This window comes from Ursus arctos, unplaced genomic scaffold (genome assembly GCF_023065955.2).
Source record: "Ursus arctos isolate Adak ecotype North America unplaced genomic scaffold, UrsArc2.0 scaffold_10, whole genome shotgun sequence".
NCBI classification, from domain to species: domain Eukaryota; kingdom Metazoa; phylum Chordata; class Mammalia; order Carnivora; family Ursidae; genus Ursus; species Ursus arctos.
Window position 1 is genome coordinate 29290511 of NW_026622764.1, and position 12652 is coordinate 29303162.

The 12652-nt window shown below is 35.0% G+C and overlaps 1 protein-coding gene across 20 annotated transcripts in view; it reads left to right on the plus strand.

Annotated features, from left to right (window-relative positions):
• The window catches only part of MYCBP2 (MYC binding protein 2), a 253185-nt gene that overhangs the window by 207498 nt on the left and 33035 nt on the right, over positions 1–12652 (plus strand). For all 20 annotated transcript variants that reach the window (XM_057307879.1, XM_044381881.3, XM_044381882.3 and 17 more), the window contains 5 exons: positions 391–635; positions 2646–2813; positions 7127–7284; positions 8600–8799; positions 9683–9832. In XM_057307879.1, coding sequence (XP_057163862.1) covers positions 391–635; positions 2646–2813; positions 7127–7284; positions 8600–8799; positions 9683–9832 — 921 coding nt within the window. The remainder of the gene's footprint in view (positions 1–390; positions 636–2645; positions 2814–7126; positions 7285–8599; positions 8800–9682; positions 9833–12652) is intronic.

The following is a 12652-nucleotide window of genomic DNA, read 5'->3' on the forward strand; positions in this document are numbered from 1 at the left end:
CTCTTCCCTTCTCCTCTCTTTATCTCCTCTCTTTGTCTTAACCCTTAATTATGTTCTAGGTCTCATGGGAACTAGAGGCACACCTAACTAAAAATTTTGCTGAACACATAATGCACATACACACGCAAAAAACTATTTACCCTTTTAAAAAAATAATTACATTTAGAGTTTCCCAAGGAAAGAAAAGAAATAGTTTGTGTTCAAAATAAAATAATTTCAGACAGTTCAAGAGAAGCATAAAGTGAATGTTATTTTTGGTAATCACTTATTATTTTAAAATAGTTCTATAAGTGTTTAATAATTTTTATTAGAAACACACAATACTTAGGTTAAGAAATTTAAAATTTGAATCTAAGTAGGAAAAGATCACTGCAAAGTTTTCTTTCCCAGGTCAAACAATCCAGGAGGAAGCCAATGCAAGTCAAGACTCCTCGTGCCTTGCCCACGATGGAAGCTCACCAGGTGATTAAAGCGAACGCACTCTTCCTGCTGTCCCTGAGCAGCGCAGCTGAGCCAAGCATTCTGTGTTACCATCCGGCAAAGCCATTTCAGTCTCATCTTCCCAGTGTGAAAGAGGGCATTTCTGAGGATCTTCCTGTTAAAATGCCTTGTCTCTACCTGCAGACATTAGCTAGGTAATATAACTTGGTGGTTGTTTTTTTTTTTTAATTACTTGGGATTAATAGCCATTGTTGATGAATATTACGCTCTGAATACCACACTGCATTACCTTTTATGTACAATAAAGAGAACTCCAGGAATTTATTTTGTGAGTTGCCTTGACCAATTTATGACTGGAAGGGTACACACTTCGTGGTAGTAAGTATTAAAAAAAAATGTAAATACTATATCAATTTGTATTATTAATACAAAATATATGTCTTAAAAACTAAGACTTTAGCTATCTTTTTCTTTTTGAAAAGCTGACTTCAGTCTATTAATAGCTGGAAATGCTAAAGTGGAAAGAAACAATTTGCTATCAAGATCTTTCATTTTTTAAAGTATTCATTCTGTTAGCATTTAAATGTTAGTTAGCTGGGTACCAACTCTGTTCTAGACCTTGAAGACACCAAGATGAATGTAATAAAATGCTGACTTCCACGTGCTCACACTTTGGTGGGAAGACACACCTGTAAAGGAAACATCTAAAATGTTTTATGAGGAGTTCTATGATAGAAGTGTGCCTAGGATGTTGTTAGAGCATGAAGAATGGGAGACTACCTGAATCTTTCGAAGGAAATCAGGAAAGGTTTCCCAGAGTATCTGACACTTCAGCAGTCCTGAATGATAAATAGAAATCAATCAAGTAGGTGATGCAGGGAAGCAGTTCCTCGCAGAGTAAAGCACATGTGTGAAGACACACATGAAATACCATTACACATTTAAGGAATCAGAGGCTGGTGAAAGCATTGGCCACTGGGAGAAACATATGAAATGCCCCAGAAGTAGTTACCTAAGACCAAGTAATGTAGGGCTCTGTAGCCCATGCTAAGTTTGGGTTTTATCCCACAGGGAAAACAGTTAAGGAATATTAAACAGGTAAATACATGAACTGATTTGCAGTTAGATCACTCTGCTTCAGACATGGAAACTTCATAAAGGGTATAACTGAAGGTGGGCGAAGCCTTTTAATAGTATACTATTTTCCTGTGTTGGACTTGAGTTGTACAGCCTGTACTTCTGTACATTATACACTGGCATTGTAAACAGACTTTCACATACCAAATTCAGACTTTTTTCCAACAGCTGCAAATGAAAATTTCTGTAAATTGCCTGCAGGAATGGCTTGCTAACCAACAGTTCCATTTTGGCGATGTTGTCCTCTATAGCAGAATTATATAGTTGTTGTTCTTTTTTAATTTTGTACTTACTATTTTAGTAAAATGAACAGGAAACAAAATGAGAATGTGATACTAAATCCATTTGAGACTGAGGTGGAGATCATTAGGTATGCCAAATGCAACAAATCTTTAGCTTCAGTCAGACCACTTAGTAGACTTAGGTTAACAACTCTCTGTTCCAGTTTGGAAAGGAAAGAATCAAATTGTAAAACAGGTTTTAAAAAATGCCACTGTACCATAGTCATAGATTTTATATTTTTAGCTTTCTGGGGAATGGACACCCACACCCACCCCACCCCATGGAACATTTCATGGGTCTAATCTTTCTCAAATCTGATTCTTACATATGTTCCTACCAAAAATGGTGACTGTATTTCAATAGTCCATGCAAGAACTATGAGCTTGAACCAAGGCAATGATGATGGGGAGTCAGAAGGGAGGAAACGTAGTATTCATAGGGCTGAGTGGTCACAGGTGAGGACTAGGCCTGCAACAACACCAAGATACTTTGGCCTAGGCACCTGGATAGTTGGTGGGATCATTCACCAAAACACTGGAGGATGGGAAAGTTCTCAAAAGGAAAGAAAATGAGTTCAATTTTGGATTTGAAATGTTTGTGGTACCTGGAATATTTATGTGTGAAGTTGTCAGACTTTTATTTCCTGTTACTTACATCTATGATTATTTTAATACTTCATCCTTATAGAGTTTCACGTGCTGCTTTTACTTTCATGAAAGAGATTAAAAATGAAAAGTATCTATGGTGCCATTATACTTGAAGTCACTGGGTTTGATTTAATGCAGGCATCATCATGAAAATTTTGTGGGCTATCAAGATGACAACCTATTCCAGGATGAAATGAGATATCTACGTTCAACATCTGTACCTGCCCCGTACATATCCGTAACCCCTGATGCGAGTCCTAATGTATTTGAAGAGCCAGAGAGCAATATGAAGTCTATGCCACCAAGGTATTTCACTTCTCTCCTCTCTGTTGAATAGCCAGTGTTTGGTGGGAGAAAGACTTTGAACTAGAAAAGAATGCTTTAGAAATTCTTTTATATGTCCTTCGATCTCAAGAAGGACATTGATTCAGCTCTGTTAACTGTTAGAGCTGTAATAAAAAGCATACGTACATGAATAAGGCAAAGTCCTTGATAGCAGAGGCAGACTAATTGGGAGAGAAAAGACCAACTAATGAAGTGATAATGAAGGATTCCATTATAGGTTATGGTATCATTTAGTGCTGTAGTAAATCAGACTAGAGAAAGGTCACTGTGAGGCAGTCCTTGCAGAAAGTTCCATGGGAGAAGGAGCACCAAAAATAAATCTTGAACTTACTGGGTTATTGCATACCATCTTCTCCCAGTCACTTAGGTTTGGTGGTAACATCAGTGTAAAGACCTTCTTGAAAATTGAATAGAAGCATATAAATATAATGCAGAGGGAATTAGGGTGCCACAATGACTTTTTGGAGGAGGAACTGCATGATAAAAATGCACAGATAGTCTCACAGTGTCAATTGAGAAGCTTATAAATTTAGTCAAAGATTTTTGCTGTGTGGAGTTGGATTATTTTGGCAATGATTATGAAAAAAAGATGGATAATAGAAATATTTTCTAGTAAAAATCAGTGTGGCTTGTTGGCTAACTGGATAATGAAAAAGATAAGTTTAGGACAGTGTCAAGATATCAGGCATGAGTAATTACAAACACATTATCATTGGAAAGGAAGACATTTGCTGAAGGAAGAAAGAACCTGCTTCTCCTTCAGATATGCCACTGTGTTAATACTATGTGGTTATAATTATAAACTGATATAACAGATACATTAATACACGCAGTAGAACTCCTATATCCAAATGAACATTTTTCCACTGAAAATACTTGCAACATTTCCCAACTGTGGATTATTCATCAGAGCTTTTTGAGCTGCTTTTAAAATTTTCTCTAAAGAAAAAATTAAATAAAATTTTCCCCAAAGAGTGCAGAATAGCCTTTTGTATCTTTAAAAGTAGTAAAGTATCTCTAAAGGAGGTAGATTTTCTTGAAGAGTTAGAAACAATTTTGAGACTAGTCTGATAAATGTGATTCTTTGGGTTGTTGTTACCCTTCATGACCAAAATCAAGTAGTACAAACTCCTAGGTAAAGACAGTGAAAAGAAGTTTCCATATATCTTGGAATATCATAGAATATTCTGTATATCGTAGAATATCATAGTCAAGGTAAAATCCTCTAACATAAAGCCCCTAGTATCATCACTAGTGTCACATAAGAAAGTAGAAATCTAGGGAATCCTATTTCCCACAGTTCCATGCTGAAGCGAAGCAACAATCCAAGGTGCCAAGGAATGTTGCCACAGAAATAGGATACACACCCTACTCCGGAATGGTTCCTGGTATAGAATATTCAGTGAAATCTCAAGTTACCTCTGGAAGGGAGGGAAAAAACAGGTGTCAAATAATGTGAAAAGGAAGTCTAGGGAAATCCACTGATACTTCATCAGAACAAACACAAAACCTAGACAGAGCTGCCCACTTTAAAATATTATCAAAAGGAAAATAAATAGTATGTCCTGAAAGTCCGATGAAGAACCCAATCTGAAAGAAAACTCTCTCAAGGGAAAAAAGGACGTTTCTGTAAGTACTGTGTTGTACTGAAAAACTTGATAATGACATATATTTAATGAAATAATGTGAGAATGAGATAAAAAGCAGAATGAGTTAAAAGGATATATCACAGAGCTTAGAGGACAGACTGAAGACCAAATCAACACCATTGTAAGACTAATAAATTAGAAGCATTTAGAATAGTAAATTGAATGACTGACATAAAGGAAAAATTTGAGATAATCACAGTAAGTAAAGAGTAAAGGGACAAATTATAGCAGTTAGAATGAAGATAACAGGCATGGAAACAGGACAATCCAACATAAGAATAACTGGTATTGGGGCACCTGGGGGTCTCAGTCGGTTAAGGGTTTGCCTTTGGCTCAGGTCATGATCTCAAGGTCCTGGGATCCAACCCTGCATCAGGCTTCCTGCTTTGCAGGGAGTCTGCTTCTCCCTCTCCCTCTGCCTCTCCCCTCCGCTCGTGCTCTCTCTCTCTCTGTGTCTCTCAAATAAATAAATAAATAAATAAATAAATAAAATCTTTTTAAAAAAGAATAATATTTTTAAAGTAGAAGAAACAACCAATATAATTGAAAATGTATCTAGAACTATAATATAAGAAAAAATACCACAAATGATGAAGTATTGAATTTCCAGATTAAAAGGAAATTTTTATAGCAGGTGACTATGAGGAATAACTGAAATTAGGGGGAAAAAAATTGCTTAAGTTACTGAAAGTCCAAGAAAAAAGCCATAAGAATTTTTCAAGTATCTGAGCAGAGAAAAAGAAGTCATCTTGCAAAAGGAAAAGTTAAGACTGAGTTCAGACTTCTGTTGAACAACCTTGAATGAGAGAAAAAAAGTGAAACAATGTCTCTAAAGCTTCAAAAGAAAGAAAATACTATCTTGGAAGTTTTACCCAATCAATCAAACATACTGAAATTTAAAAAATCTTGGGAATCTTAGAACCAAATTATGGATTAATCAAATCAAATACAAGAAAAGCACATTTAAAAGACTATATACTTTATACATAAAGGTAATTTTCATAAAATCTAAATCTTAAAAGAAACTATGACTCAAGTGTTTTATATTCAGCCAGATTGAGACATCACAAGCATACATTAATTCAGGGAATATAGCATCTTTGAGCTATTCTTCAAAAAAGCCTTGACAAACTCAAGCTATTACAAAAGATGATGAATAATGACTCCATTAAATCAGTGGTTCTCAGTGGGGGATAGAAGGGTGGTTTTGCCTCGCAGGTGACATCTGGCAGTGTTTGAAAACATCCTTGTTTGTCATAACTGGGCTAGTTCAACAACAAGCATCCTTGTGTGGAGAGGTCAAGAAGGTTGCTAAGCAACCTTCAGTGCACAAGACAGCCCCCACAACAAGGAATTATCTGATGCAAAGTAGCCGAGGTTGTGATGGTCATCTTTGATTTTTTTTTTTTTTTACCAGCATGACCATTTTTATAAGAACAAGTCATTATCTTTTTAGGTTGTATAGCAGTTCTTTTTTTTTTTTTTTTTCAAGTTGATGGATAAACTTCCTCTGAAAGCACAACAAATGTCTTGAGTATTGTAGTAACACCATTTATAAAGTGAATTAAATTCATGTATACCTATTCTCTAGTCATTCTGGAACCTGTTGGCCCAAGCTGACATCCAGGCACATTTACCCACCTGGGTTATATGAAGTATTGACAGCCTGTTCAAACAAGAATGTATATACCCTTAGAGAGGTAGTGAGTAAAGAAAACAGCCAGGGAGTTAACTACTGCCTAGAAAACATACAAGCTTGACTGATGGACATAGCAGTTCAAACTTGGCTTGAATGATGGAAAAGAAATCCAGAACTCATGGTGAGCAAAACTGTCCCTATTTGGAATGAGATAAGAGAAAAAAAAGAACACACGAGAAGAATAGTTTGTAAATCTGTCTTAGAGATAAAGTAGGGACAGGCATTTCTCTTTTTTATAAAAGGCCTCAGTAAAAATATATAACCATATTAATAACTTTTCAAGTATTTTTTTATGTTGCTATAATAAATAGAAAAATTTTTAGTTTACTTAAACTGGAATGAAAATCATTGAGTTCTTCTAGAATATCAGTATAATATAACTCTATGCCCAAAACCAGTTTGTTATCTCTCGTTGCACTTAGTGTGGCCATGCCCTAGAAAGGGCTGTGGGCAGCACTTCCCAAGAATGAGAAACCTACTAGAAAACTCAAATACAGAAAGAACATTGAATTGTTTCACTTTCCAATTTATTATGTGTGTACATATCTATTTTCTTTCTCTTCTGTGCTCTTATGAATATATCTGTCTAGGTTTCTTGAATATCATGACATAACTTCCACCACAATGCTTTTGATTCTGAAAGGATTTTAGAACATTTAATGCGTTTTCTTCTTTTTCATTTAAAAATGCAAAGTAGATTTAAGAAAACCAAAAGTTTTAGGACACAGGTTCTGAAATCAATCAAAATGTTATTGCATTTGAAAAGATCAAATTGTGATTTAAAGAGAGATTGTCAGGTTGGCTTTGAATTTGCTTTTCCACATGAGATATAGGTTCATGCATTTGACTACACTATTATAAATTAAATATAGTTTCACTTTATTCACTTTTTCTCCTAAGTTTTTGTCATCGTGTTCTATCTGCAGTTTGGAAACTAGTCCCATAACCGATACTGATCTTGCAAAGAGAACTGTCTTCCAAAGATCCTACTCAGTTGTTGCTTCTGAATATGACAAACAACACTCCATTTTACCTGCACGAGTTAAAGCCATTCCTAGAAGAAGAGTTAACAGTGGAGACACTGGTAAGTATAATGATAAAAAGGAAGATTGCATGGTCCAAATGGTTTTATTTGCAGATATTTTTTAAAATCTAGTTTTTGAAAGGAAATGGATTAATTTTAAATTGTGTTTGACATTCCTTTTATGTGACACACCCAGAATTATGCCTGTCTAAATTTTGCACCTCGGTTGGACGAGACACCTATCACCTAGTGATAATTCAAGAATAAATTGACCTTTCAAATCTTACCTGGTAGGTTCTAAGCCAAAGGTTGCCACCGTTATCCCTTCTACTAAGTTTCAGTGAACTAATAGTTCCAGTGACTTACACTTTCACAATTATATTCTCATTCCTAATAGAAGCTTCTAACTCTTGGAGCTACTTCCACTCTGAATAGATAATGTGGAGATAGGAGTAGCTCTTAATCAGTAAAAAAGTTAAATAATCTGGACTAGTTGGTATCCATAGGCCCAAATCAGAGCTGCTTGATTCTGTGTCAAGAATAAAGAAAGAAGGGGCGCCTGGGTGGCATAGTGGTTAAGCGTCTGCCTTCGGCTCAGGGCGTGATTCTGGCATTCTGGGATCCAGCCCCACATCAGGCTCCTCTGCTATGAGCCTGCTTCTTCCTCTCCCACTCCCCCTGCTTGTATTCCCTTTCTCACTGGCTGTCTCTATCTCTGTCGAATAAATAAATAAAATCTTTAAAAAAAAAAAAAAGAAAGAAAGAAATCCAAGAGAAAAGGATAATATGGTGATTTATCAGGTAGTTCACTTAATTAAAATGAAGATTTGGTCTAATATTTATAGATAGGTAATTATGTATCTTATATAGATTCCATTTAAGGAAAATAATACAACACTTAGCCTTTAGAGTGTTTTAGAAAGCATGAACTTTAGATTCAGCCTTGGATTCAAAACTCAGTTTGACAACTTAATAACTACATGATTTTAGGAAAGTAGGATATTTAATCTTTCAGGATGCCTGGGTGGCTCAGTTGGTTAAGCGTCTGCCTTTGGTTCAGGTCATGAGTCTTGTATCCTGTTCCTTGCTCAACAGGGAGTCTGCTTCTCCCTCTCCCTTTGCCCCTCCCCCTGCTCATGCTTGCTCCCTCTCGCTCTCTCTGACAGATAAGTAAGATCTTTAAAAATATATTTAATCTTTCTCAGCCTCAATAAAAATTGAAGTTGTTACGATTTGTGTCACATGAAAAAACAAACCAAAAAACAAACCAAAAACCCTAACACTGTATAGTGAATAAGCTATTTTTAATATCATCTTAAATATATTGTGTTATTGTCTATGAAAGTTAACTTTTTTTTTTTTTTTTAATAAATAGAAGTCGGTTCTTCCCTCTTGAGACATCCATCTCCTGAACTTTCCCGGCTAATCTCGGCCCACAGCTCTCTTTCCAAAGGAGAACGAAATTTCCAGTGGCCAGTTTTAGCTTTTGTTATACAACATCATGATCTAGAAGGTCTTGAAATAGCAATGAAACAGGCCCTAAGGAAATCTGCTTGCCGAGTTTTTGCTATGGAGGTATGAATGCATTAATGGGGTTATTGATTCATTAATCATATAAATCATTTGATGATTTTCTTTAATATTAGTTCCTTTTCTACCCAACAGAAATTTCAAAAAATTAAGAAACACTAGCCAATCAAAAATATCAAATATTCACATCAAAATTAAATTCTTCGTTTATGAACATAAATGAATATAGAGGTCCATATTTAAAAATGCACTCTAAAAAAATTTATTTCTGCACTGCTTTATTGTTTGAATCCTGTTAGTATCGTTTTTTAAAAAGTTGTTTATAGTAAAGATGTCATTTCAGTTATAAGAATCATGTAAAAGAGATAACAAGTAGGGCTTTTAAGTTATAAATTTAACTATAATAACTTTCCTGAATCTATTTTCTGGAAATGATAGGATTGCTATCTGTCATATTTTTATATATATTTTATATATATATTTTTAATCTTCTTTTGTCATGAATATAATAAATAACCTGCCACTTCATTGATGGTGGGAACAATATAAATACATTTAAGTGTATGATAGCTTGTGTAGAACTTAAGAAACATTATGTGTTTCTTAATGCAAGTTTCTAAATGCAAGTTGGGGAAAAAACGTGCTTCAGCAAATTAATATGAAGATGAATTTTTGAAATAAAAAGTGGTTTGAAAAAAAATTACTGCATTGCATTTCCTAAGTATTATTTTCCCTACTATGTTTTTTAATTGGGACCAAAATTATTGACTGTTTCAAGGTCAGTGTAGTATTGGTGAAATGAAGGTCAGATATTTTTAGTATCTTTTCTTGAAACACTTTGTCCGTGGAGGTACTTTGTTTCTTACTCAGAATGTTTACTCACATATTTTCTTTTTATCTTTGACTCATGTAACCGTCATTTATTCAGGCTTTCAACTGGCTTCTGTGTAATGTCATCCAAACGACTTCTCTACATGATATTCTGTGGCATTTTGTGGCATCATTGACTCCTGCTCCAGTGGAACCAGAGGAAGAAGAGGATGAGGAAAATAAAACAAACAAAGAAAATGCAGAACAAGTAAGTGAGATTTTAGGGGGTTTTTTGATTGTCCATATTTTTATAAAAGAGTAGAACCGCCTCAGATAATGGAATAATATGCATGAGCTCATTCACAGATTATATAACCTAAAGGCAAGAATAAAATTTCACTGCTATGAACAACATAGTCACTCTACTTAGTGAAAGTTTTCTCTCCAGCAAAGATGAGGTCATTCAGTTCTGATTTTCTCACTAAACATTGTCATGAAGCAATGAATTGAAAGATATATACTGTTAGAGTACTATATAAGACAGATAAACAGGGCAACATTATTCCATGGAAGATCTATCTCTTCACAACATTGCTGTAAGTTGGCAGAGCATAAAAATATATACTGTGTAAGGACATGAAATTTAAAAATGTTTGCTTGGCTAGAAAGGACTTGGACTTTATAGGAAGCAACCTGCATAATGGAAAGGCATTGACTAGGACCCTGAAAACCTGGGGGCCAGCCCCGTTTCCACCTCTGTAACAGTGTGACTATGGGCCTCATTTCCATATTGTAAGAAAACTAGACAGCATTAAATTCACTTTCAGGCATTCTAAAATTATATGCTTAATATTTTATGATTAATTTCCAAGGATATCAAGCAACATTATAGCCAAATTCTTAAAACTCACAAGAAAATAAAGTACCATGAGTAAGAACTAGTAGAAACAACAGGCAGCAGAAATAGACCTTAAACAATTTCAGTGTTGTAATTATCTATCTATGTGTAGTATAGCTATGTTTAATGTGTTTAAAGAAATAAAAGACAAACTTTAAACTATAATAATGTAAGAAGAAATGTAAGAATGACAGATTTGGAAAAAAACTAAATAATTAACATGTAAGAATTATATATTAGTTTAATAATTATTGTTAGAAAAATAGCAGTGAACCAAAAAAAAAACATCAGTCCTGAGATTTTTTTGGCATATTAGTCTAGAAATTGGTGAACTGTAAAAGAGACCTGAAGAAATCATCCAGAATAAAACAGAAAAAAAATGAGTTGCTTTAAAAAGTGAAAAATATGAGAAGGTGTAACATTTATCTAATTGGAGTTCCAGAAAGCAAGGATAGACAGAATGGAAAAGAGGTGCTATTTAAAGAGTTGATACATGAGAATTATCCAGAATTGATTACAAATGACAGTGCTTTGAATCAGGAAGCCCAGGGAACCCCAGGCAGAATAAAGAAAAAGAAATCGTGGTGGGCAAATCATAGCGAATTATCTGAACAAGCAAAACAAAGAGCATGTCTTTAAAGCAGCCACAAAGGAGAAAAATTACACTTAACGTAGGGACAGTGAGAATGGTAAATTTTCAGTAACAATATTGCAAGTTATAAGACTGAACTTTTTTAAAAACACAATTGATATTTTCAGTGTGCTGAGAGAAAATAACTGTCAATCCAGTGAATCTATCTTCATAGGGGAAGGGCAAAATAAAGATATTTTCAGAAAATAAACAGGGATTGCCACAAACAGACTGTTACAAAGGAAAATTGTAATGTGCTTCAGGTACAGTAGGAGATCTCACATGGAAGATCTGAGAATGAAAAGAAAAGAGTTACATCTTAACAAAGACTATATAAAAAGTGATGTGTAAGGGGAGTGATTTTTAAAACTTAGTACCAAATACACACAGCAATACCATATACATCAGGGAGGCAGGTGATTGGTGTTAAGTGTTCACTGGGTTGATAATGATTTTGATTAGCTTTAGATTAAGTTGAGTGTGTATCACTACACAAAGTGTAGTGTGTGTCATTACACAAAAAATAGAAACAGAATTGAATGGGCACCTGGCTGGCTTTGGCAGTGGAGCATGTGACTCTTGATCTTGGAGTTGTGAATTTGAGCCCCACATTAAGTGTAGAGATGACTTAAAAATAAAATCTTAAAAAAAAAAAGAAATAGAGTGTATAATTTCCAAACTCACAGAGAAATGAGAAAAATCAACTCAGCGCCACCCCCTCCAAGGGAAAACAAAATTTAAAAAGTGGTGCAAATAGAAACATATTAGAAATAAGTCCAAAGAGGACTAAATCTTCCATTTAAAAGACAAAAAATGGGATGCTGGGTGGCTCAGTCGGTTAAGTGTCCAACTTTCAATTTCTGCTCAGTTTCATGATCTCCAGGTCATGAGATAGAGCCCTGTGTGGAGCTCTGTGCTCGGTGGGGAGTCTGGTTCTCTATCTCTGCCCCTCCCCCCACACGCACATGCACGCGTGCTCTCTCTCTCTCTCTGTCAAATAAATAAGTATTTTTAAAAAATAACTAAGTAAGGGGCGCCTGGGTGGCTCAGTCAGTTGGGTGTCTGCCTTTGGCTCAGGTCATGATCTCAGGGTCCTGGGATTGAGTCCCGCATCAGACTCCCTGCTCATCAGGAGTCTGCTTCTGCCTCTTCCTTTGTCCCTCCCCACTGCTTGTGCCCTTTCTCTCTCTCTCTCAAATAAATAAAATCTTTAAAAAAATTAAATAAAAGACAAATATTGTCAGAATGGATGAAAAAACAAAAGGTAGATGCTGTTCATAAGCATCACATTTAAAACATAGGGATACAGGAAGATTAAAAGTGGAAGCTTAGAAAAAGATATGCTGGACAAACACCAAACAGAATTAAGGTGGTGTGACTCTTTTAACATCAGAGAAAAAAAAAAAAAAGCTTTGAGACAAAATTAATAATAGGGGTAAAAAAGCTTTCTACAAAATGATGAACAATTAATTCTAAACATGTATGTATCAATAATATCGTCTTAAAAATACTAAGTAAAAATTGACAGCACTGCAAGGAGAAATAGGAAAAAAATCCAC